Source organism: Festucalex cinctus, chromosome 6 (assembly GCF_051991245.1).
Source record: "Festucalex cinctus isolate MCC-2025b chromosome 6, RoL_Fcin_1.0, whole genome shotgun sequence".
Lineage (NCBI taxonomy): Eukaryota > Metazoa > Chordata > Actinopteri > Syngnathiformes > Syngnathidae > Festucalex > Festucalex cinctus.
This window is the reverse complement of record NC_135416.1, coordinates 17,045,410-17,073,233: the sequence shown is the minus strand read 5'-3', so window position 1 is coordinate 17,073,233 and position 27,824 is coordinate 17,045,410. Positions and strand designations below refer to the sequence as shown.

Genomic DNA, 27,824 nt, shown 5'->3' with positions numbered 1-27,824 from the left:
ATGTTATGCATTCATCATTCCCAAATCAAACTAAAATAACTACAAAATAAATCAAATGAAAAAAAGTAGGTTGTGCTTCAGTAAAATCTACTTTAATACACTTTGAAACAAGAGTACAACAAAATAGAATATACTTCAAATGTTGAATATACAAACAGTTCAGTCTGAACACAAACTTCGGTATTTTCCCTCTTTAGATTAAAAAAAAATAATAATGAAATGTAGGTGTTGGCCAATGTGACAGGAAAAAAAATGACTTTTTTTTTTTTAAAGTGACCTGGGACTTGAAAACTGACATCACATTCAGTATAAGCGTACATCCGTTAGCAATTGAAGAATTAGGTTATATACATATTCCTATTGATTTTTATCTGAGACATGGCAGTGTGCACTGGCTCAAAGTCAACTATTAGCTTAAAAAAAATAAAAATAAAAGATTGTTGATACAAAGCACTCACGCGTTTGTCTGGTGATATGAGGTCAAAACTGTCCTCTTCAGATTTGCTTCTATTATGACTATTAAGAGCAATTTGTCATTACATATTTCATGACAATTTGTTGACTCATTTTTAGTTCAATTGCCTTCAAAATCAAATAAAAATAGATTCATTATTACATTGAGAAACAAACCCGTGCTTTTTATCCAAAACCTCACAGCTCTGCCATTTTCTTTGCAAATGCTCCATCCTCTTGTGTCACTAATACTGTGCTTGGTACAAGTTAGGAAATGACAAACAAAAAAAATAAAAAAATTCAACTTACAGTTCATATAGTACAGGATGAAGGAGGTCAAAATTTTAAATCAAAGGCTGCCCTGTTATTGTTAGCTTTGTAAACTATGTATAGTCGCCATTTACATATAGATATTTGTCTTTTGGGACCCATGTAGCACATGTGCGCACACACACGCACTTGATTTGCACAGTGACTGACGCAAGTACAAATTGCTGGTTTAAGAATAGCAAAACAAACAAATGAATCAATCAAGCTTGTTGTCCGCGTGCCTTATTGCAGCTTTCCTGTCCTTTTTTCCTTTGAACCAATCAGATGACTTGTGTTGTAATCGCTTGTGTAGTGTTGCGTTGCGTTGAATCGACTTGCTGCTCGTTCCTTGCGAGCGGGCGGTGGGAGCGGTAGTGATCTGGATTGGTCCCTTTCAAGTCTGTGTTCCTATTTGCAGGTTGGGCTTCCGTGTGACAGTTTCGCTTTACAGGCTTGGCTGAAACGTTTCATGCAGCAGTACTGGGAGGAGGAGGAGGTTTCACCAGAAACAAAAAATGGCCTTCGGGAGCCGCTCAAGTCTGTCAAACTGCTGCTGGTTATCACAAAGTAATAAAAATGCTTTCCTGTACAAAGCGACTCACTTGAGTGGGTCTCAACACTCGGGCTCTTCCGTCTTACTCGCCTCGGGGGTCTCCAGTTTCGTCGTGGCGTCTGACGGGACGCTTTTGGCCGTCTCTTTCTTCTGCGGGACGGCGAGCGTCACGGGCACCTGCACCACTTGGACCCCGGCCGCCTTGAGCTCTTCGCCTCCCACCACCAGCTCCGAGCCGCCGAAGAGGCCGCCGAGCAGGTGAGGCTGCGCCGCCGCGCTCCCCCCCGCAGTCTGTTGTTGCGCCGGCGCGGGCACCGACAGTCTCATCACCTGCGCTCCTGAGGCCACGCCCACCTGGGCCAGGGTCTGCACCGTCAGGGGGCTTCCCAGGAGGCTGATGCCGGCCGTCGGGGCGCCCGCGCCGTGCTTGGCGGTGCCCGTGGACGGCTGCAGCTGACACTGAGCCAACTGATGAGCCGGGATGGTGATGATCTTGGCCAGCTGGACGGTGATCTTCTCGCCGTTCTCTGCCGTGGCCGGGACCATGGTGGGGATGGTCTGGATCACAACCTAGCCACAACCAATGAAAATTGACCCCAATGTGGCATTTTATGCAATAGCGACTGTGAAATTGTGTATATATAAATATTGTTGGGTTTATAATTGCCGTAGCATACATGCTCATTTCTGTGAAGACGGCTATGATACTTAACATTTATATTAGCATTAAGCTAGCTGACTCCTCATGCTTGCTCCAGGAGGGGAAAGACTCACATATAGCAATTGTACTCGCTTATTTAGTTTAGATTTGGGGCTCAAAGCGTAAGTCACCCTTAGCTCCGCCCCCACTCATCATAGTAACAAAATTTATACTAGGCTCACTTACATCAGGCCGAGTCAGAGACATGCTGGTTCATGACTGTTTTCATTTGTGTGAAATTGTGTTAATTTCGTCAACGAAAACTAAACAAAAATACATTTCGTCAACACACATTTTTTACCGGACTAAAACTAGACTTGAGTAGAATACAACCCTCATTAATAAACAATAACTAGGACTAAATCAGTATGAGTTTTCATCGAGTTGAAGAAAAAATGAAAATGTACTTCACTGAATAAAAACTGGGCTAAAAATCTATGGACATTTGAGTTTTCATGAACATAAACGAGATGAAAATGATATGATTTTGTAAAATCTTATCTCTGTGACTCGTGACAATGGCATCCCCCTTTTTCAAATCTGCAGCAAAAACATGCGGGTTAGGGTTAGAGTGCAATAACAAATGCCGACTGCCAACTAATGTTGGCTAACTAACTAGCTCAAAGCATGGAGCAATAGTAGCCACTCGATATACTTAATTGTGTGTCAAGTTTTTCATCAAAAAGATGAGAACATTTCATGTGAAATAGTTTTAGAGCCAAAATGTTCATTATCTGCTGACAAAAAAAAATATTACTGTCCCGACTAAAAAGTTGACAGTTTTTGTTGACTAAAACTAGACGAATAAAATTGTTTTCTCAGACAAAAATAAAGGTTAAAATGCGAGATTTATAGTCGACTAAAAATGTAATAAAATAAAAACGGCATGAGGTTGACTATAATTAAAAACTAACAAGCGTAACTGAAACTGGACTAGACTAAATTTGAAAATGGCGGATAAAATTAACACTAGTGAGAAAATGTCATGTCCTGCTTCTCGAAGCAAATGACGAGAGGTCAAAATCAGGCAGGGATGTCGACGCACCTTCTGCTGAGAGTTGGCAGCCGCAGGACCGATAGCGGAAGCGCTGGACAGGAGGGTGGTATGGGCGGCTGCCCCCGTCCTCACTGCCTGCTGCTGCACGGCGACCGTGGAGATCTTCTGGCCTAACGACGTCATGACGACCGGCACCTGCATGGCCACGCGCACCGTCCTGCAAACGATTGATAGGTGAGCGCTGACGACAAAAATCTTTGAAACTGGCGGCGTCATTTCAGCTCACCTGGGCGCGTTGGAAAGGACGGCCGCCTGTTGAAGTTGGCTCCCGTCTGCCGAGGCGGTCGGCGTCGGAGAGGCCTTGTTGCCCGTGGCAACGGGAGACTGAGCCGCGTTGGCCCTGTTGGCGCCACGGAGGATGTTGGGCTTCCTGAAGGACAGCTGCGAGCTCTTCCGGAAGGAGAGATCGGCGCCCTTCAGCATGACGTCGGGCGGCTGCAGGATGCGCTGGTAGGACGTCTCCGAGCGCACGGGGACGTCGGCCACCGTCACGTCCGTCTTGTCGTCGTCGATTATCACCAGGTTTTTGGGCATTTCTTTAAACTGGTAAACCAGGCGCTGGCCCTCCACTTTGGCAAGGATGCCGCGCTGGTAGTAATATCTAGACGACGACAACGTTTACGTTGACAAAGTGGAGGTGTGGCTTGCTTCAAACGGTCGGTGGGCTTCCTTACCTGAGCGCCCGTCCCATGGTCTCATAATTCATGTCCGGCTTGTTCTTGTGTTTGCCCCATAGCTTCGACACGGCCTTGGAATCCACCAGCTTGAAGATGCCCTTCTCCCTCTGCGTCCACTTAATGTATCTTGGACATGTGTTTTTGTCCTGCAGGAGGTCCAACAGGAACTCCCATAAGTAGATGGTGCTTCCTGCTGGACATCAAGTCAGTCAAATGTTCATCTGGGCCTTGCTCTCATGTGGCTTCCACTCACACAACACATTACCTTTGCCTTCTCTCGACTTCTTCCTCAGACCGAGATCAACTGAGCCGTTCGAATAGGACTGATGTGTTTTGAGTTTCCGTGCGGCTAGAAAGAAGAGAAACATGAATGAATATAAGCGTTGAAAGCTCGCAATTCCATCTAGATCTTAAGTGACACATATGTAAATAATTCAGTGCAATTAACAAATAGACAAGATTGAAGTTACAGACCTTGGCAGGATTTGTGAAATATTGGTCATTTAAAGTGAAGTCAACCTTCAACATGACACTCTGACTAATATTACATTTTTGGAATACGAGTTATGCAGCAAAATCCAGTGGCCATTTTCCCAGTTGCTGTCGACTAAAGATGACATCACAGTTGCTCAGGCAGCTCGGCTGTTTTCTGAAGCTGAGCTGTGATTGGTTGTTACCTGAGACCTGAGGATGGATGGATAAAAACAGCTGGATTTTGCTGCTTAAATCATATTCCACTGACGCAACATTAACCCGAATGCCGTATTTAGACTAGTGGGGCTTCATATTATTGTTATTATTATATTATTATTATTATTATTCATATTATTGTCTAGAATTGTTTTTAGGGAGAGTTAACTTCCCCTTTAAAAAAAAGCACGACAACACGACAAATTGAAAGCACCCCATGAGCCCTGATGAAAAGTTTACAAAATACATGCCCTTGAATGTTTAGCCTGAAAATACACACACAATTATTATTATGGGTCAGTTTCCACAGCCGTAACTTGTTGGATTGCAATTCATGTCTGTGTATAAATAAATATTCAATGACTTTCTAAGCACTTCAGAGACCCCTGCACATTACGTTAAAGGCTGCAGTGGCTTTGCCGGATACCGAACCATAGCCAAAGCAAAAGAACTGGCTAAAGGACCTGCGAGGAAAGTTAGTTGAAGTGAAAAGACGTTAAAAGATTTTGAAATGCCAATCAGTGGTGTTCCAACTTATGAAGAACTGGAAAATTACTAGTACTATTGTTATCAAGCTCAGGATGCAAAGAAGCAACTTCAGCTGAAATACTCATGTTAACTTTAATTTAAAGAATGGTAAATATACAAATTTGGCCAGGGTACTAAGCTTGTGAGCACAACGGTAAATAATGCAAATAGTGAACATTACATAATGTTTAGTTGGCCTGGTCTGACTTCTTCCTCGCCTGACACCCACGCACACACGGATTGGTTTAAGAGGATAACCTCTTCATTACTCCACTGGCAGTCAGCTTATATCTTATTTGCTTATTCAGAGATGCCAAGCCACCACATTATGTCTCAGGAACAGTTTCTTTATATTTTGTCTGGAACATTTTGATTTTGTCAAGATTTGCAATGTAACCAAAACAAACACGTGCCACGAGTAGGACTTCAAACAACATTAAAATGAATTACAAAATTATTAGTTTTTATTTCCGTTTTGATTTATTTATTTAATACATGTCTTGGTACATACACATATGCTAAACATACACTAATGTAGTGAGTTGTAATTATATAATGACATTACAAGAAATATGAGGTTTGATGGTCATTTAGCAAAGCTGAATTGATTAAAAGAGAGAAATAAGATGTCATTTCTTCGAACATTTATTGTGCCAATCGTAAAAGTCAAAATCAAAACAGAACTACTGTGTGAACAAAACATTGCCGATAATATAAATATACTATACATACTTTTTATTTTAAATAATCCTCCTTTTGGTTAATGTATGTGCCACTATAATTCATTCCCGCTTTTTGGACTGTACTGTTAGGCTATGTACTATATTTTCTCTTTGGACGCATTAATTTGCTGTTCATAGTTGGTTCCTCTCTGCTATAATGAACGTGGTTCCAGCAAGACTTGTGAGTGACAATTATACCGCAGCATCAATAATTTGTTCCCGCACATAAATAACACCGATTTGTACTACATTAATTTTAATTTGACTCAGCTCTTATGCCAACTTCACACTGGACAGCTTCAGCGGAGAGCAAGCTTTGTTTTACAACAATTGTTTGTATGACACCTAATACGTGTTAGTATGAAACAAAAAAATAAATAAATTTGACTCGCAACCTGCAATGTGAATCCAACAATATCAAGGCTTGTTGTGCAACTTGAGCCACACAATATAAATTCAACCTAACCCTTAACACATCCATGCAGTATGAGTAAAAAGTGACCACTAGGTGCTGCTATAAGTGTACTTTTAGGTGACAGTAAACAAAATTAGTGTTTGCCCAGCAAGGTAACACTTTTTGAGACAAATTGTTTAGCTTCTTTGGTAGTGTGAACAGAATGTTTGTCATCTACCTTTCTTCTTCCTGACAGGCTCATGGTCCTGTTCCGCTTCTGGCTCCTCAATCAGGGTTCCTATATCTTCGTCATCATCATCAATATCATCATCATCATCGTCGTCGTCGTCGTCGTCACAGCAGTCCTCCGTCGATATCTCAACCTCTGTCTCTGCGATGTCCGGACGCATGGCGGCATGGAGGAACTCTGGTGTTGCTACATATGGAGGGACGAAAGCTTCTATACAGCGGCAGAGGTAAAGAGAAATAAATCCATGAGAGATGTGTGAACTTGCCTGTATGACCTTATGCTGGGAATTACAATTACAGCACTTTGACCGCAAATTACAGTAAGAACTTTTACATAAAGCACTTCTACACCATTGATATACATAATACAATGAAAAAACAGCTGTTATTGTCATAAGTATGCCTTCTTGTGCCATCTGATGACATACTGTATTCATAAGGTGCTGTACAAACTAGTTCCTTGCACTTGTTCTTAACCTCGAAACCTCACACTGGTACAGTTGTAAACTGAGGACCCCTGTATATCTCAAACTGCTATTCGCCAATGATGATAATGAAGAGGTTTGACATTGTGGCTAAGAATATGACAGTAAATGAAACTATTAACCTAGATGTATAAAGACAGCAAAATAAAGGTCAAAATAAAATAGATATCTTACCTGGACTGCAGTCTTCTCTGATACTGGATGGCGAGTCCATGTGAAGCAGAGCCTCTGCAGCTTCAATGGTTTTGTCAGAGCTGTGCACATTGGTGCCATGGACAGAAGCCTCGACTGCAAAAACAAAATGACAATCTGTCAACAAAATCAGGCAATATTCATCTGTGAATTTGCGTCTGAAAAAGTGTTAGACTAGAATACTTAAGGCAAGCCATAAATTACTAAATGGCGCCCCCTAGAGATCGGTTTGGTGCTTTTTTCAGGCAAAAATGTCATGGCTTGATACCTACCCTAAAACCAACTTCATCTCCAGTTTGTGAAAAATTGCATCACACTTACAAAGTAACAAGGGTCATCTCCATCAGTGAGAAATGATCAATATGTGCAGGTACCACACATTGGTCCAATGACACCAATGTTTTATTTGATCAATTTTATTATGTTTTAACACTCACATTTGATCTCTTTATGAATGTTTGTTTTTACCTTTAGTAATGCTTAATTGATTATATTTTAGGAGTAACCATGAGAAAAGTATTTGTAAAATAATGAAAAATGGGCACAAGGGATTAAAAAAAATAAATCAGTATTTTTTGTTTTATTTTATTTTTTGGGGGTATAGTTATGACTTACCATTAAGATAAAGAACTGTCTAAAGAAAAAACATTTGATGAGAATGCGTCTGCGCTCCTGAGGAGAGAGAAAAAAAATCACGAGTACCTGCTGTTGTCAATCATTGGTGGGCAACCCAAGACCCTGTCACTGTCTGCTCTCCATGTTTGGAAATTGCACTGAAGCAATAGGTACTGCATGGGTCTATCTTTAGATTGACTCACTCATTCGCCCAGCCCCAAAACATGACGTTAGGAGTCCGCGGTATGCCCAATCACAGGGGAAACGAGCTGTAATTTAAAAACAAAAAGTTGGTAGGGGTGCTTGAGAGTTTCATCTCAATGTGCCATACTAAGTAAATTAACAAGCTTTACACGCTGGAAGTATGTTTCCCATAAAATGTAACAAAAAAAGCTATATTTATTTAATTATTACGATTTCCAATAAATTTTTGAGCAGTTAAGATACTTGTAGTTTATAAATCGAAATGTTTATAATAATTTAATCCGTAACGGCGCTAGTTTGACAAAAAAGTAGTACTGCAAATGACTTCCGTGTTTACACTCCTAAACCTTTCCCTCCAGTTCTCTTCAAATAAGCGTACAAATCCTGCTGTCACTCAACAACCACAGCTCCAACCATTGGATAAAGCCTCAGCTCTAGATCTGCCCACAGTGACGTCAAATCTTCGTCACCAATGACGTTTTCAACAAAGACGAACCCCATTTGGCTGGAGGCATGTCAATCAAAATACGAACACCTCCTCCTTTCAGCCAACGCTTCCGCCATCAAAATAGGACTTAAAACGTTGACAAATTCGATTAACGAGACTGTTTTGACGTTTTCTTGCAAAATACGTATTAAAATATTCACACACTCGGGATAACACCAAAATATTTGGTCGGCGCGGTCTTAGACTTGAAGCCACGCTTCGCAGCGACTAAAGGGAGGAAAAGAGAGGGAGGCCGCCCCTCGCTGCGAGCACAGGCTATACAAGACGATAACGGAAACAATAGAAACATTCAAATATACATCCAAAAATAATAAAAAGCAGTTTAACGTCCCTGGTAACAAAACTCTCACCAAACGACCAGATTTCAATTACCACACATCATAATGATTTATAAAAAGACATTTACATCGCATTAACACAACAAATCTACTCTTGAAAAGTCATATGCGATGAAAAAACAAAAACAATATTGTTCCTCGGAGTTGAAAAGGCAACATATGCCTGAATGTGGCGAATTTCAACTAATAAAACTAAAGCCACATGTCCTTCCAGTCAGACAGCGTGGCAAAGACGTAGGAAAGACAACAGTTTTGCACTTCCTGGTTTTCCAGAGCCGATCCGACACCCGTTATTCTCCAACACATTGTGGCTGAAATGTGCAGTTTCCCATGCAAAATAGCCACATTGCAGACCAATTGCTAAACATGCAGACCGGTGTGCTCTGTGTACGTTTTCCTCTAAACAGGCTTAAAGAACTCGCGGAACGTTAGCAAAGCAGCGCAGGTTGCTACCAAGGTGATCACTTCCTGATAGTCCTCCATTACTCCAGCAGGCTACTCTGCTGAGTGAGCGGCCGCGGTCTAGGTTAACGCGAGGCTTGCAATACGGAAACACTCGGACTAGGTTAACGGCACATAACAACATATTACCGGCTCTGATGAGTAGATCAAGCTGGTTTGCGTGCCCGTCACGTTGCGAAGTCGCCATGTTTCCCCTGGCTGAAGATTCACATTGACTTCTCACTGAATTGTACGGGAAGCAAGTATCTCAAATCACTCCGCCGCCTGTAGGAAAACCGTCGAATTCAAATGGCCACGCAACGACACCAGTGATGTATTCTTCCGCGGCCGACACAGGAAATCCTTCCGTTGCCCTCGCTACTCGCGTAAAGACGTCAAGTGAAGGTGCAGCGAGGAAGCTTTTAACACCATCGTACAAACGTGCAGTTTTACAATCACGTTTTATGCAAAAAAACAAAAACAAACAAACACTGATTTGTAAGTTTTTTTGCGCAAGATTTAACGATTTGGTTGCATTCTTGAAAAATAAAATTACTCCCTTCCCATACAACTTCAAGAATGAATAAATAAATAGTATGTGTATATAGTTGTACATTTTGATTTACACACCACACAGATGCACAACCAGATGCACACATGCAGATAAATGTCAAATTGAAAAGCTGAGCAAACAGTGCTGCATCTCTTAAGCTAGTGGGGTGGCTTTGCACAAGGACACTTTGTAGTCAGAAAGTAAACTAGCATCACTCAGAAAACTTATTATTATTATTATTATTATTATTATTATTATTATACACATCCCCATCGGCGCCCCCAATTTCAAAGCACAAATCTTTATGATGCATACACCCCTGTGTTGTCATGCAGAGAATCTTTTGATACAGCCAAATTTCATTTGGAAATATGAATCTGTCTTCCCTCAGGCACAACACAGTATGGCATTGAAGGGAATTCAGCAACCGAGCATGTGTAGCTTCAATCTAATGTCAATAAGAACAAGTAGGTACAGGCCATTTTTCCTTCAATTTTCTATGAAGCTTTTTCTCAGTTGCCTATCCCATTGACCTTCTGTGAGAGGCGGAGTACATCCTAGACTGGTTGCCAGCCAGCCAGTCACAGAGCACATACAGACTAACATTTCTGAACAATTCAGAGTCTTTAAGGAACCAAACATGCATATTTTTGGGAGGTGGGAGATGCCAAAGTTGACAAAGAAAACCTATACAAACACACAGAAAAACATACTAAATTTAGGCCGCAGCAGCGTTTCAAACACCAAACCTCAAAACTGCTAGGCGAACGGCCACTCAAATCACTCTTCCAGCTTGCTGGTGGTACATCCAGTTGTAATAAAACAAACAAAAACAAACCACCATAAGATGTTCCCAACCGTGTTTCTCATTTGAATTGTTGTAATCTATATCCCAACTCTAAAAAGGTAACTATTGAAAAAAATTTCTCAACTGGTTACATACCTCTAATAATATTAAAGTTGAAAAATAATTTTTAATATAAGACAATCCATGCATCCAATTTTTACACTGCTTATTTTAGTGGCAGTTCTCGAGAGCTTCAGTCTATCCTAGTTGGCTGGTGAGAGGCAAGGTACACCCTGGAATGATCTCTAGTTAAAAAAAAAACAAAAAAAACAAACAAAAAAACCTTAGTTTGTCGCATGCACCCCTTTGGCCCAACACTCGTTTGTAGACTTTGGGAGAAGGCTCGGTACCGAGAGAGAATTCACACAAGATCCACACAGGAAGGCCCAGAGTGACTCTTCTACTATGCTGAGCAGTAATTGATCCAACTTTTTAGATGTACACTGCAACTACCGTGCATATGACAACTTAACTTAATGGATAAAAACAATGGTTAAAAAAAAAAAAAACTATTACTGGACACCTTGTCCACAAGATGGCAGTGTACATCTGTAGTGATTAATAATGAGTGGAGTAATAAAATAAAATATTTTAAATATGCACATACTGTGCTCAAGTACAGTATGATGCAAAAGCCATTCAATAAATATAAACTTGTAATTTAGTTATTTGCATCTTTTCACTGGACAATGCTGAATAAATGCCACTTTGGTACAGTAGTCAGTTTACACTGAATGTAATAGTTTAAAATAACTTATTTCACAGCAGTGTCTTTTCTTCGGAGTCTCCCATGAGAAGATACAATATTTACAAAAATGTGAGGGGTCTACTCACCTTTGTGAGATACTGTTTAAGAAGCTGGACGGACAACAACAATTACTTTCAACACAACACGGCAAGTCAGGAGGTTATTTTCAAGTCACATTGTTTTCACATAATTCACTTACGATTTCTTGAGTAAATGTAAATCGACTTTTATAGAAATTGCAGCATGCATCTTTTTGTAAAAAATCCAACTGCAGTACATGACATCAGCCTCTAACATACACTCTTCGAGCATTTTAGCTTATTATGCATGAAAATTAACTAGTTTTAAGATTTATAAACTAAGAAGTAAAAGAAACAGTCTTAAAACAAGATCAATAATCTTGGAAATTCTGCTCTTGCATAGTAAATAATTCTCATAAGATCAGTAAGACTTTATGGGTTGTTATAAGTCTAGGTTAGATAGCTGAATTTTGCAGTGTAGTTTGCTAGTCACTGCATGCTTTGTTAAGTACAACCAGACAACTTGAACAGTATAAAACTGCATGAGCATGTGTTCATGTGTGTGAAGGGAATTTAGCCAGGAGGAGGTAAGAATAGAGATAATGTCACACCATTTAACGTAACCAGTAGCACAGTAATTGAATCTTTAAATGTTCAATAATGCAGAAACTCCTCGAGTACTTTCAAGTGTCAAGTGCTGTAGAATGTTGATCAACAGCAGTTATAAAAATATGTAGAGTGCAACTGTCACACAGGGTCAGGGAGGTAAAAAAAATAAAAAATAAATCATGTGTACTATTTTAGCAGATGCTGGTGTATACCAATGATGCACAGTGGTATATTTCATCAGACACTGATTGTCCACTCAAAATGATGACTGAGGTCTGTCTATAGTTTTCATCATGGGTGCGCTTCAACCGTGAGAGACAGACATATGGTGGAAACTAAATATTTGGCCAACCAGCAACGTTTCATCTTCAATTCTCTCACTGCCCCAAAGTAAGGTATTTCCATTCTCGTGCTTGACAGTAGGTATGGTGTTCTTGGGGTGCACCTCAGCATTCTTATTCCTCCAAACATGACGTGAGTTTGTACCAAAAAGTTCGATTTTGGTTTCACCTGACCACATGACATTCTACCCAATCCTTTTCTGGAGCATCCATAAGCGCTCTTGCAAACTTTAGACAGGCATGGACATGAACTGGCTTAAGCGGGGGGACACGTCTGGCAATGCAAGATTTCATTTCCTGTCAGCGTTCCTGATCGTAACCTTTGTTACATTGGTCCTAGATCTCTGCAGGTTATTCACGAGGTCCTCTCGTGCAGTTCTGGGATTTTTGCTCACTAGCCTCATGATCATTCCATGGGATGAGATCTTGTTTGGAGCCCCAAATCAGCCTCTGCTTGTTTGTTGACCAAATATTTATTTTCCGCCATAATGTGCAAATACTTAAAAAAAAAAAAAAAAAAAAAAAAAAAATAAAAAAAATAAAAAAAAAAATCCCACAGTGTAATTTTCAGGATTTTGGTTTCAGATTCCATCTCCCAGTTGAAGTGTATGATGAAAATTACAGACCACTGTCGTCATTTTAAGTAAGAGAACTTCCACAATAGGTGGCTGACTAAATACGTTTTTGCCCCCACTGTATTCTGATGACATCATGCTCATGCATCATGCTTTTTTATTTTTTATTTATTTATTTATTTTTATGGTTTGGGTAGTTTTTATTTTGTTTTGACTTAAAAAGAAAAACAAAAATCCGGTTAATTTTCATTTGTTTTACGAGCAAGTTTCTGAATTTTGTTGTTTCACAAATGATTTGTTTTAGTTTAGTTTTTTTCTATACATGAAGCGTTTGTCAAGTGCATGATAGGGGAAAAAAAGAGGTCACAAAGTACTGTGTAATAAATTACAATTCTCAAAGGACTGTTTGACCTTCCTTCTTCTGTACACAATGACGTAGAGCAATACCGAAATAATTTAAAATGAGCTCATGTATGATATCAACTGACAAGGATGAAAACGAAGGACATTTTTGCTGCAATTACTGTGTAGTTAGTTTTGGTTAATTTTTATAAACATAAGATGTCGTTTCAACAGTTAGTTTCAGGTTTATTTTCCCAAAGCATCTTAATTTTTTATTTCGTTTACAAAAATGTTTTTCGAATTTTGGTTTTAGCTATTTCTTTAGTTTACGTTAACTGTAATAACCTTGTTCCCACATGGGATTGTACACTGCAGTCAAATTGAGACGTGATGTTATCAGATTTTTAGCCACGCTTGGATGAGACTTGACTTCAACACAAAAAAGGTGGGAGAAGCGAATCTTGGATGTGAAGCTTCATTTCCATTTTGATGATGGTTTTGAATGAATTGTGCTACAGCATGTCACAAAAGTGAGTACACCCCTCTCATTTTTTGCTGATATTTGACTATCTTTTCATGGGACAACAATGATGAAATGACACTGACACAATGAAAAGTTGTCAGTGTATAGCTTATATAAATTCATCAAAATCACTCAAATTATACCCCTAGCAACAAAAGTGTCCAAATTCAGCACAGTTTGCCATTTTTCCCTCTCCAGCGTCAATATTTTGTGTGGTATGACAGAGTGTGAGAGCTGTAATATTAAAAGGGATATTTTACTTATTTAGCCATTTTTGCCAAACATAATATTTTCCCTAGGATAAATGTGATATTTTTTCACTTTTTTCATGTACAATTAGTACGTTTAACATTTTGCAACTTTCTGTCGACTGAAAATGACATCACAAGGGCTCAGTTAACCAATCGCAGCTCAGCTTGTGAATGTCACATGACCAAACCTAGAAAACAGGCGAGCTGTGATTGGTTACTTGAGCCCTTGTGATGTCATTTTCAGTCGACAGCAAGTTGCAAAATGTGTTGTTAAACATACTAATTGTACGTTGATGAAAAACAAAAAACAAAAAAAATCAACCAGTTTCGGACAATCTCACTATTGAGTGTGGAAGGGAAGGTGTTCTTCAGCATCGTCTCCCCAAGACTGACCGAGTTTCTCCTCAAGAACAACTACATCGACACTTCCGTCCAGAAAGGTGGGATTCCCGGAGCTCCTGGCTGCCTAGAGCACACTAGTGTCGTCACACAGCTCATCAGAGAGGCCCATGAGAACAGAGGTGACCTTGCTGTGTTGTGGTTGGACCTGACTAACGCCTACGGGTCCATCCCGCACAAACTAGTGGAGCTTGCTCTACACCTCCACCACGTCCCTAATAAGATCAAGGACCTGATCCTGGATTATTATGCCAATTTCAGGCTCAGGTTCACTTCTGGGTCAGTAACATCTGACTGGCATCGCCTTGGGAAAGGTATAATAACAGGTTGTGCCATCTCCGTTACCCTTTTTGCATTGGCAATGAACATGGTGGTCAAAGCTGCAGAGGTGGAATGTAGAGGGCCCCTATCCAGATCAGGTGTTCGCCAGCCTCCCATAAGAGCCTACATGGATGACCTTACCATCACCACAACATCTGTCCCAGGGTGCAGGTGGATACTGCAGGGTTTGGAAAGACACATCACATGGGCGAGGATGAGCTTCAAGCCCTCCAAGTCAAGATCCATGGTTCTGAAGAGGGGGAAGGTGATGGACAAGTTCCGGTTTTCGATCTCGGGAACCGAGATCCCGACAATCTCGGAACAGCCAGTTAAGAGCCTGGGGAAGCTCTTTGATGCAACTTTGAGAGACTCTGCTGCCATACAGGAGTCTGGTGAACAACTGGGAGCGTGGCTCACCAAGGTGGACAAGTCTGGCCTGCCAGGTAGATTTAAAGCCTGGATCTACCAGCACTCCATCCTGCCCAGAGTCTTGTGGCCTCTCCTTGTTTATGCAGTCCCATTAACAACTGTGGAGTCTCTCGAAAGGAAGATCAGTGGCTTTCTTCGAAAGTGGCTGGGACTTCCCCGCAGCCTCACCAGCGTTGCCCTGTACGGGACAAGCAACACCCTCCAGCTACCCCTCAGTGGGCTCACTGAAGAGTTCAAGGTAGCACGTACAAGAGAGGCTCTACAGTACAGGGATTCCAGGGACAACAAGGTGTCATCAGCAGGGATCGAAGTGAGAACCGGAAGGAAGTGGAGAGCTGAGAAAGCAGTGGAGGTGGCAGAGTCACGCCTAAGGCAGAAAGCGCTGGTAGGGGTTTTGGCAACGGGGAGAGCAGGCCTGGGCTACTTCCCAAAGACCCAAGTGAGCCAGGCCCGGGGAAAGGAGAGACATCAGCTACTCCAGGAAGAGGTCCGAGCAGGTGTGGAGGAAGAGAGAGTGAGCAGGGCAGTTGGACTCCGGCAGCAGGGGGCATGGACAAGGTGGGAGAGCGTGTTATAGCGCAAAGTGACCTGGTCGAACATCATGCAGGCAGACTTCCACCGCGTCCGGTTCCTTGTGCAGGCAGTTTACGACGCCCTCCCGAGCCCAGCGAACCTTCATGTGTGGGGGAAGAGTGAGACACCCACCTGTCCCCTTTGCTCTGGAAGAGGCTCTTTGGAACATCTCCTCAGCAGCTGCCCAAAGTCCCTGGCTGAAGGTCGCTATCGCTGGCGCCATGACCAGGTTCTGAAAGCAGTTGCTGAGAGCATAGCCCTGGGAATCAGCACGAACACACATCACAAAGCTCCGAGCAGGGAAGTCCCTTTCATCAAGGCAGGAGAGAGACCCCAGCCATGTCCACAGACAGCAAGAGGACTACTCCACACTGCCTCGGATTGGCAGTTGCAAGTCGACCTGGGAAAACAGCTAAAGTTCCCCCAGCATATCGCAGCAACATCTCTCCGGCCAGACATGATCATTACCTCTGAGGCTTCAAGACACCTGATCATGCTGGAACTCACAGTACTCTGGGAAGAGCGCATGGAGGAAGCCAATGAGAGGAAACGTGCAAAGTACCAGGAACTGGTGGAGGAATGCAGGGGTAGGGGCTGGAAGATCTTCTATGAGCCCATAGAAGTTGGCTGCAGAGGCTTTGCTGGTCGATCCTTCTGCAAAGTCCTAGGACGCTTGGGTGTATCAGGGGCGGCCAAGAAGAAAGCCATTAAGTCAGTTAGCGAAGCTGCAGAGAAAGCCACCAGGTGGCTATGGCTCAAAAGGGCAGATCCGTGGACTGCTACTGGGACGCAAGCCGAGGCTTGATCAACCTCGGCTGGGTCACCTGGGCAAAAGTGTCTGATGTTGCGAGACCCGAAACACTCAATGAACCCAGGCTACATCACTGATGATGCGTTCCAGTTGCATCCAGGAGATGTTTCTCTTAAGTACGTGAAAAATGAAAGTATCAAATTAATCATAGATAAAACATTAACTTTTTATTGCTATAATGGGCTAAATAAGTGAAGTATCCCTTTAATTTTAACACACCTGTATTCACACCTGAGACCTCGTAAGACTAATGAGTCACATGACACTGGGGAGGGACTGTTTTCACATAGCAGTGTATCCTCTTTTGTTGCCAGAGGTTTAGTTGTTAATGGCTGTTCGTTGAGGGTACAATACATTTACACTGTTATATAACTTGCACACTGACAACTTTCAATGTTGTTCCATGACAATTGAGAAGATATAATTAAATATCTACAGAAATGTGAGGGCCACATTTGCTCTCGTGAGATACCTCATTTGGGAGCAAATAATCGGAAACGTGTCATTTGACCTTTGCAGTCTCAACCCAGGTTCAGTAGGACAGAGTTCAGTTGGAAAAAACAAAACAAAACAAACAATAATGTTGTTAAATGTACATGTCTTTCACTGAGTCTATCAAACCTGTGTCTTCATTATATTTGTACATTATGACACAATAACATAGTAGATACTTTAGTTCGAATGGTACGGAAAGAGGTGAAGTTAAGTTAAACTTTTTCCTAATACAGAAGAAATGATGTCTCACCTGGCCCTCTTTCTGACTCCACATCCTGCTCATTGCTCACTTCCTGCATTATGTATGTTTCGTTGCCATACAGCACCACCTGGGCCGAGTAACCAGGCTCCTCAGATATGATGGCACCAGGAACCTCCTCCACTATGACGGTTGGGGAGTTGTCAGCCTCTCTTCCATCCTCTACCTCTTCAACCTCACACTCACCCTCCACGTCGCCCTCCATCTCCATCTCCACATCAAACTCTCCATCCTGCCGAGACATTAGCAAACAAGAAGGTCAAAAATATTACACAGGGTTGTTTTGTTTCTTTTTTTTTTTTTTTGCACGTTTGAATTTTCACTCAACCAACCTGCTGTGGGTCTTCCACAGCTGTTACACACTCCACTACTGCCCCACTACTGTCAACCAGTACCACCGAGGTCATGACTCATACTCCTCAGTGAGTGGCAGTCACAGCCTGTGACTCCCCACGGCACCTCTGCTTGGTGGCTTGCACTACTGTAGTGAAAGGTAGGCCCTGGAAAGAGAAGACACAACTCAAACATTTAAGCAATGGAATGAATTCACGAGAATAATGAAGTGAGATTTGCGAAACACAAGCTTAAGTGTTTTCTAGAGTAGCTATAGTAGCTAACATAAACCAGCTGCAGCATTCTTTGCCGTTCAAGGCATGCAGGAGTTTCCTTCCTTTTGGCTTTTTCCTGCAGGAAGTGACTGTGTGCTACTACAGACAATGTGAGCCATTCCAAACTCAACTCACAGAAAACAAGTCATCCCCTAAAACAGACAGTGACCGGTTATAGATCAGTGCAGGGCAAACTAGCACCATGACAACAGTGACAGTTTGTAAGTTTCCTAGTTTCTGTTACACGCCATTCTGTAGGATGGAGCTGGGCGATATGGCCAAAAAAATGTTTTTTCAGTCAATCAGGACGATTACAATTTTAAATCGATTTTAATCTAATAAACACAACAAAAAAATATTGAAAGGGTTCTTTATTCAAAAATAAATCCTATGTAAACTGATCAGACAACAATGTATACTGATTCTAAATCAGTTTTAACATAAACCCAACATTTATAGTATGCATTTATGTCACAATAGATGGTAGCAATTGTCAACACATCTTGTAAATCACCCATGCAGCATTTTACCACTTGTGCAATATTAAAAGGCACAATAACATGTGGATGTAACAGAACATAAAAACAACAGTCTTAATAATCCAGAAGACAAAACAAAATTTAGTACATTTCAATTATTCGATTTTTAAAATGACGTTGTATTGAATTAATTTGATTTATTGCCTAGCCCTACAGTAGTATATATATATATATATATATATATATATATATATATATATATATATATATATATATATAAATAACAAATGACGGTCTAAATATACAATCAAATTTCATGTCATATCATATCATTAAATGATTTGATGACCGCAACAATATAATACAAAACAGAGGTATTTGGAACTAATAATTCATACAAGTATAGACATGAGAGGAGGAAAGCATAATGAGTAAGCTAAAAATCACAATGAAATTAACTATATTATTTCCCATAAGCAAATGCTATACAAGTTATAGATGACAAGATTGGCGCTTCATTATGTCCATTACACTTGCGTGTGCAGATCTGCGCCTGCCCTCACAATTTAGATTCTAAAACTCTAATAGCAGTACAGTAGTATGCCATGCAGCTAAAACGACAAGCTTTTTTTTTTAAATAAATAAATAAATCGCTGGTGTCGCCAAAATTGTCAAAACGAAAAATGCAATTCTGTGTTACAGGCTCGTCTGGACTGGCCTGCAATGCATCTGTCCAAGACGGACAAAGAAAGATTCGGGCCAGTACAAGATAGATACTTAACTGTATATATTGTACTTTGTTGTCGCATTACAACAACAGTAGTGTCAAGACACATGCAATTCACTGGACAACACAAACAATACAGTGAATAGTTTTAAGACCGACTGATTCACAAAGGACTGTTTGAGTCTGACCCTGTTAAATATAGCATGGAACACAGTACCAGTGCCCAGATGGAAAGAGCACATATTCATTGTTTGGAGCATGACTGGGGCCAGAGATTCTTAGCCGCATCATGTCGCTGCGATAGGCGGGTTCAGACAGTACATCGAGAGGTTGGGCCACAATCTTGGAGCAGATTTTAATCAAGTGTCTTAGTTTAGATTTTGCAGTGACTGTGAGGCAGCTGCCCTGCGATTGGCTGGCAACAGTCCAGGGTGTCCCCCACCTACTGCCCAGAGCCAGCTCAGATAGGCGCCAGCACCCCCCGCGACCCTTGTGAGGAATAAGCGGTCATGAAAATGGATGGATGGATGGATGGATGGATGGATGGATGGATGGATGGATGGATGTGAGGCAGCTGAACCATACGACATTACAGTACTGCAGCACACTGAGGATCAAAGAGGTGAAAAAGAAATTCAACTCAACTCTATTTATAAAGCGCTTTAAGAACAAGCATTGCTGTATACAAAGTGCCGTACATAAACATAAATATCAGTTTTGCAGTAAACAAGAACAAAGCAAACATTTGAAGTGCGAATACAAGTTGTTTTGTTTTGTTTTTTACAAGTAAATACATTTTACATAAGTAAATAAATAAGAAGTAGGCGAGTGAATAAAGAGATAAATAAATACATAAATAAGTAGACTAAACATCAAACTCATACACACCACAAAACACCAGGAACAAGTCTCATGGTGCGCCAAAAGCCAAAGAATATAGATGTGTTTTAAAACACCTGCTGTAAGGCCCCAAATTACCTGAGGGAACGGGGAAAATATATTTGGCAAGTATATTTTGGTCTCTTTACAAATGAAGTTAATGTGATGTTTCCATTATTGTGTTGAGACAATCATGCATAGGGGTGGTCAAATATCCACTTTTGTCTGGAGATGTCCACTTTTTTACATTCTATCCGGGTGTCTGTTTTTTTTTTTTTTTTGTACAATTACATGAAAATGCCCGTTTTTCATTCAAATGGGAGGTGGAGTGCATTTAACGAGACTGGGAGACCACAAAGTTGATCACGAGAGGTGTAGGGGGAAAAAAAAGAAAGGTGGTTTTCTGTGTATGTTACTATTTGTTATATATTGAATTAAAGTACTTTATTTTGCTAAAAGAAAAAAAGTAGGTCATGTTTTACATACCTCACTTCCTTATATATATATATATATATATATATATATATATATATATATATATATATATATATATATATATATATATATATATATACACACATAATTTTTTTTTTTTTAAGAGAGAATCGTTGAATCGGTAAGACATACCTCACTTCCTAAGCATTCAAATAAGGTTCTGAGCAGCAAAATATAGTTATCCTAATCATGACTCATATTCCAGTTTGCATGTTCTCCCTGTGCCTGCATTGTTCTTCTCCGGGTACTCCGGTCTTCTCCCACATTCCAAAGACATGCATGGCAGGTTAATTGGGCGCTCCAAATTGTCCCGAGGTGTGCTTGTGAGTGTGGATGGTTGTTCGTCTCTGTGTGCCCTGCGATTGGCTGGCAACCAGTCCAGGGTGTCCCCCGCCTACTGCCCAGAGCCAGCTGAGATAGGCGCCAGCACCCCCCGCGACCCTTGTGAGGAATAAGCGGTCAAGAAAATGGATGGATGGATGACTCATATTCCAACATTATGAATGACAGACAGTACGAGTTACTGATATGGGTTTAGGGCTGAAAATCACTTCCTGTTTCTTGGTGTTTATTTCCAAAGCTTTATTTTTACTCCATATCACTCACAACCATGTCCACGCCCTGTTGAGATACAGGGCCTGATTATCGATACAGGGCACGATTGTTGAGTTATTTGGCAGCACTATCAAAACAGCATCATCTGAATACATGATTATAAATGAACTCATTGATGTCGATTTTTGATAAAGTGCCACCCGCGGGATCTAAGGTTAACGGGCATTCGGTCATGCTGACTACATGCAGTGATATCTCCAGATTCTCTGAACCTTTTGATATTATATACCATAGATGATGACATCCCTTGCAATGTACCTTAAAAGAACATTTTCCTTAATCTGTTTGACTATTTTCTAGTGCAGTCAAACGATTAAAATTATTAATCTAATTAATCACACTTTTTAATTTTGATTAATCACGATTAATCAGCTAAATTACTTATGTATTCGTGTAATATAAAATAAATACAAAATACCATAATATTTTGACATTAACGCATTTTATTATCTGAATGTCATTTGCAAACGTTGATTAAATGCATGTACGCAATTGCATGCATGCGTGTATTGCTCAAAACGTAACAGCATCATATCAATTGGGTGCAATTCAGCCATTATTAATTAATTAAACGCAAATTACTAAGTTACTAAATTATTAAGTCCCGTCAGGGTGTTTTTTAAAGCGAAATTTACCACTGAGTACACCAACTGGAGTCACCCCGCTCATTTTGGAACAACAGGCGTAGGAAATGCCGTGCATTGACCTAATCACTGACCTGCGCAGCCTTCAATGTAACCATCCGTGGTTACGTTTAAGGCTTAAGTGCGGTAAAAAATAATAATAAATAAATAGTGCGATTAATATGTATAAATACGTGATTAATGCGACATTTTTCTGTGATTAATTATTCTATTACCGCTTTAACTTTGACAGCCCTACTATTTTCTCATGCAACCGTTCATAAAGAGGTGAACATCGCCCCATCTTTGCTTATGAGTGACTGAGCAATTCAGGGAAGCTCATTTTATAGCCAACTATGGCAACCACCTGTTTCCAATTAGCCTCTTCAAGATATGATATGTATCACAAATCACGATACAGGGGTCACGATACGATAAGTATCGCAATACATATGTATCCAAATAGATGGTCTTCAAGGCGATACATATCCCAATATTTTACATTACATGTTTTTATTATAAGAGCCATATGTATATCTATGGTAAATGATATGTTTATTATGCTGAATGACAAAAATGTTTTTGTTAGCAGCTCTTCTGGTTTACCAACAAGTGGCATGCCTGGTCTAAATGTGCGTGCATTGCAGAGAAAGGTGCCACTTTCACAGACACACCGGGAAACATTACAAATAGGCATGGGCCAATATGAGTAAAAATATCAAAGTATTAAATTACAGCTCTAAAATGTAATTATTTAAAATATTTGGCCCTCTTGTCGCCACTTAAAGCAGCTGTAACAACTTGACTGGGTAACAAGGCACACACACGGTATCTTACTTTTTTGTTTATTAAATGTTTGAGTCAAGGAGATAATTGTAAATATATGTGTATGCTCGTGTGTGACGCTATTTTGGCTACGGCTATGGGGTATATGCCACGGGAGAAGCGGGACAGTTTTTGCACATCAGTTTGTTTCCGGTTCGGTTTGCGACGTGTGGGCTGCGTCAAAAATACTTGTGCTTCCGACTTTGTGCCCCTCGGTTGCGCGTTTGCAACCCGGACCGGAAACAAAGTGATGTGCAAAATCACGTCCCGCCTATTCCGTGGCATATACCCCATTATGCTTAATAGTTTGATCGTGTGTTTCATGTAAATAAGAAGTTGACTAAGCGGAGTAACACTGCTTATTTTTTTCCAACTTAAGGACTACGCCAGTGACGGACTGACGGACGGTCCGTCATTACTGACGGAATGCCCACCTTTGTTGTCAGTCCTAAAATAGCGGTGACCAAGTGACGACAGAAGCGTGAGTAAAATAAAACGACGGACCGACGGTTACCGGTTGGTTCAGCTTGGAAAAATAAATAAATGGCGGACTGACGATGACAGAAGGGGCCACTAGATGCCGACGAATGACGGACCATCAAAAATATGTCATATGCCCACCTCGGACTCATGTCTATTTTCCAAAGACAACCTCTGACAACTTCTTTGCTTGGCCGTGGCGAGGCATGTTGTGAATGGAACCTATCCTATATATAAAAATCTGTTGGGGATGTGAGCAGGATCTATTTTATTTTTTATTTTATTTTTTTCCAGGTAGTGTGCTATATTTCACTCCAACTTCATACTGAAAACAAGGTTTATGCACCTAGTGGTAAGTCTTAACAAATATATATGAAATATTAACCATGCAGAGCACAGGTACAAACAAAACAAACATGGATAAGAGACCAGTAATTCAGGCTGGACTTGCAAGTTTCATTGATTCGGGTATCACAGAACCTGCTTGACAACTGCAAACACAATGGTTCAAACCTCATTTCTCAGTTCAAACAGAAAGGTCATATGTTCACATATACTTCAATTAGACACTTGCAGCAGAAGGAATACTCATTCTTACATTATTGTTTTATTGCTCATTTTCACGATGAAATATCACTATCATCATTATTATGTTCTGTACTTATCTCTGAGTTACCTTTAATGCAAGTAAAGCATTACGGAAAGGTGTCAATTCTTAAACAATCATTTGGTAATCCTCTTGCTCAAGACAGCTACAGTCTAGCAGAGTCTTGCTAGCAGGACAACATCATTATGATTAAAAGGAACATTGAAAGGCCATCATATATACTTACAAAATAGGCAAGGGCATCCTCTGTATATGCTTTTTCCTTCCCATAGTCTGTCAGACTTTCCAAATTTTCCTGTGTTCACCACACATCCCTCCATCTCCTCACTTTGTCTATGCTGTGTGCATGTGCTGATGGAAGAAGCTGCTCACAACTCCATATAGCCCTGCCCTCATCACATGACAGGGGTGGAACCAACGCACACACAGTAACCCAGTCACATGATTTTTCAACAACAGCCCCTTTGTTGCAAGTTACTCGGTCAACTGGCAAAGACACAACGCGCTGCCCTGTGCCCTGCACTAGTGCCCTCAGCCGATGCTCACAGACATGCAATGATGACACAGGCAAGCGAATACTGTCCAAGTCTAACCTCAGTCACCTCCCTGATACTGTATACATTGCTGCCCAGACAAATGTCACCAACATCATTTTTCAGGTCCCTTCATTCCATTTATTCAGCACAGTAGATTATTTTTACATTCGTGTCTAACCACCTATAAGCATACTTTTTATTACCTGTCATTTGTGAATGTTTCCTTGATATACTATTGGGCAAGTTAATATTACATTTATGAAATTATTGTTTACAGAGGGGTATTTGCTAGTGTTTAATATTACGTTGCGTGATAAGTTCTAACGTTAAAAGCAAAACCTGTAACGTTTGGCCTCCACATTTGGCAGAACAAACAAAACAAAGCAATTCCTTTTGGTTCAGGTCACCGATGTATGGAATGAATCAGAATCCAGCCAATACTCAAAACCTCATTCTTTTTAGTGGTGAGTAAAACTATCAAGTCATCGATGCATTGCAACACTTCTCCTTACTATTAATTGAATTAGCAACTTCTCCAAACAATTCAAGATCAATTTGGCAAATCCTCTGAATCGTGAATAAAATCTTGATGGCTGCGTTTCTAAGAAAGTATCATTGACCTCACAGTGTTGTGGAAAACCAACAATTTAACAAGACAGTACAGACACTTGAAACACATTATACAATACCAACACAGAAACACAGGTTAGAAGTCAACATCCCAAAGCCGTACAGTTTTGCAGTTGTTAAGAGTCGAAAGAGAGAGTGCGGTGGACTTCCGGAGCAACTACGTAGCTATCACTTTTCATTTCACTGGGAGTAAAGAATTAATTAATTAACTTAATGAACTAAAAAGAATTAAGTTTACATGTACTTTACTTTTTCAATGCACAACTGTTATTACCACGTTATTTTCTTTGTTGTATGTTATTGCGCAACAGCTTTATGTACATTGTACAATTTCCTCAAGCAAATATTTAAGTTTACATGCGTGTTCATTTTTGAGCATCATACACAACTTTCTTTTTTTCCCTCTTTCTTTTTTGTACTAGTACATATTATGCACTAATTAAATAAATAAGTGTTGTGCTCATTTTTATTATTAGATGTTTTATTACTGGAATACAATATGTACAGAAAAGACAAAATATAAATTGCAAACACCATTCAGAAGAACCCCCAGCAGCTGAGCTGAAGCCTATATGGCATAGCTGAAGAGTGTAGCACAATATACTGGTGGCGTGAAAGATGAGCTGGTCGATCATTTACTACAAATCAGACAGAGAATCACTCCGCAGTCCAGTTCTTTCGACCCTCCACAATATACAAACCCTGTTTCCGCTCAAAATTAAAACTCAAACGTTAATCTTCATCTCAATCAATAAGACCAGGAACAAAAAGTTGTCAATTCTAATTATGCATATTTACTTTAATTGATTTTGCTCCATAGATACAATTCCTATCTGTCTTATCCTACTGTGTATCACAGTGATAGGGGAGGGTGGGGTTCACCCTCGACATACGGTAATCTATGTACAATTGAGTTTACATCACAATTATGTCACAAGTCAAAATGGCGGTGTTACGCGACAAATACAAGTTCTCCGCTAATTGAAAAGCATTGGACATTGGGTCGTTGTAATTTGATTTATGAGGATTATTGTGATTTCAAAATGTGATGAAAATGACTATAACAATCTGCCTACTAGGCTTAAGTGCAATATGAACAGAAATTGGACCTCATTGGTCTAATGTTAGATGAATGTCTTTACAAACAACCACGAGACACTTCACAATATTAAAGGCTTTCCCCCCAACATTTTAATAGTCCGGCGGTACACCAGACTTTCCTTGCCCCCTGATAAGCACCCTAGCGCACTCTCCCATCCCCACCCATCCCCAGCTCTTCCACCCCCCATGATCCCCATTAACCTAGGTGGAATTTTGTCAGTCGCAGTCAGTAGAACGTTTTTGGGGGGTAACTTCTGTATGACATCAAATTGGTCGATAATTGACGATAGTTATCGGCCACCGATATTATCGTTTATCCCTAATTTTCTCCAAAGCTCCGGGTCCATGGAATGATAATTTAGTTTTCATCATGTTATGGTTGGAACATCCAACCATACAGCTTTTAGGCGTGATTTTCTGAAATCTTTGTATGCTAGTAGTCACAGGCAAAAGCAATGCAATATGCCATTTGTTTTCACATGTAAGGGGCATTGCATTGTGGAAATAAGAATCAGAAATTATACATTGAATGTTGCAAACCATCTCTTTAAAATTAAAAATAAAAATACACTGAATTTCACAGCAACCAACTGGACTGTAGCCACGCACAAGAATAATACCATGACACCAAGATAAAAGCATTTACCGAACATTTAAGACTGTTTTGATGTCATTTTCATGTCAAAGATACTTAAAGAAGGTTTATTTGGAATTGTTGAGATATGATGTGACGTAGGCCTATTTGCTTGGTCTTGGGCTTCAATACATTTCTTTTGAAATTCTGGGAAGATGACACCATCTGTCTGATTTCAGTGACTAACCAAGTAAAGAGTAAAAGTCTGACTTAGTGGGCACTTGGTTGTCATTCGCCGCAACTAAAGTGGAATATCATGTACAAAAAAAAAAAGGAGGGGGGACGTGGTAGGATGATACAGTTGCTCATCAGCGTTATTGAATTACTGTGCTAACCAGTTCTACCGTTATTTACTTATGTATGCTCAGATGGCGATTAAATTAACACTCACTGCTGATAAATTAGACACACAACGTCTTGACTATGTCGAAAGAACGCAGAACCTGAACATGGCTGGCTAACGTTAGCTAGCGATGTTAGCCTCCTACTAACACTTAGCTGTCAAAACAAACCGCTCACACAAACAATTTAAATCACGTGGTTTAAAGTGCCTAATAATAAGTCAGCTTACTTACCGTCAATTTCTCCCCCTTTCGCCTCTCCTCTGGGAGGAAACTTGACTACTTGACTTGCACACAGACAGCCAAAACGCGTTCACTGGTCAGCGTTGTGATCCACAAATCGGGAGTGTTGCTCAGGTAGTGAGCTCGTGTGTGGTGAAGGTGTCGTTTGTTTGTGGACTAGTCGCGCGTTAGCTTTGGCTGTCCTTAGCCAAGAACGAGAGGAAGGGGAGAAGCTCCATGTAAGCGTGGAAAAGTAAATGAGCAACGAATCCGCCTGCGTGGAGCCGATACAGAACCTTTCATCGACTCAGTTTGTTCAGGCAAATAAACACGAGTGACGTCACACACAAGATCAGCCCACCACGTTTGCCTGGCTGATGTCAGTTTTCCCAGTGGTAGGAAGTAACGAATTACAAATATTTCGTTACAATACATAGACCCCACCCCTCCCCCCAGGGTATCTGTACTTTACTTGAAATTTTTTATGCCGTCTTTTGTTCCTCTTGAAAAGCCATTGTGTCACACAGACACAAATATATCTACTTTCCATTCCCTTTGTCAAAATTTATTTGAACTGATCTTTTTTGTGTTAGTCAGTTCATGGCAAAAATAAAGAAGCCAATGTTGATGGAATAAAAGCCTGAAACGCAATTTTTTTCTCTCTCTCTCTCTCTCTTCTTAAGCACCGAGTGAACCTCAAAGAGATGTTTTTCCCGATTGGGCCATGTATTGCACGCTCATTTAAAAAAAGGGAAGAAAAAAACAAACAAAAACAAAACAAAAAAACAAACAAACTAATATACATATTTAA

The 27,824-nt window shown here is 40.5% G+C and overlaps 1 protein-coding gene across 5 annotated transcripts; it reads right to left on the bottom strand.

The window, feature by feature from the left end:
* Nucleotides 1-70: 70 nt before the first annotated feature.
* On the bottom strand, nucleotides 71-27,364 carry elf2b (E74-like factor 2b (ets domain transcription factor)). 5 transcript variants are annotated; one of them, XM_077524161.1, is made up of 11 exons: nucleotides 27,026-27,364; nucleotides 17,544-17,711; nucleotides 17,398-17,443; nucleotides 17,203-17,334; nucleotides 6,992-7,105; nucleotides 6,322-6,543; nucleotides 4,015-4,098; nucleotides 3,747-3,942; nucleotides 3,299-3,673; nucleotides 3,061-3,229; nucleotides 71-1,885 (listed from the first exon to the last, which is right to left on the bottom strand). In XM_077524161.1, the coding sequence occupies exons 2-11, from the start codon at nucleotides 17,616-17,618 to the stop codon at nucleotides 1,376-1,378; spliced, it is 1,923 nt and encodes a 640-aa protein (XP_077380287.1). In that variant the 5' UTR covers nucleotides 17,619-17,711; nucleotides 27,026-27,364; the 3' UTR covers nucleotides 71-1,375. The 5 variants fall into 5 exon arrangements, with proteins under 5 accessions (XP_077380287.1, XP_077380285.1, XP_077380286.1 ...); XM_077524159.1 differs by having other exon boundaries at nucleotides 17,203-17,443; XM_077524160.1 differs by having other exon boundaries at nucleotides 3,747-3,939; nucleotides 17,203-17,443.
* Between the last annotated feature and the right edge of the window lie 460 nt (nucleotides 27,365-27,824).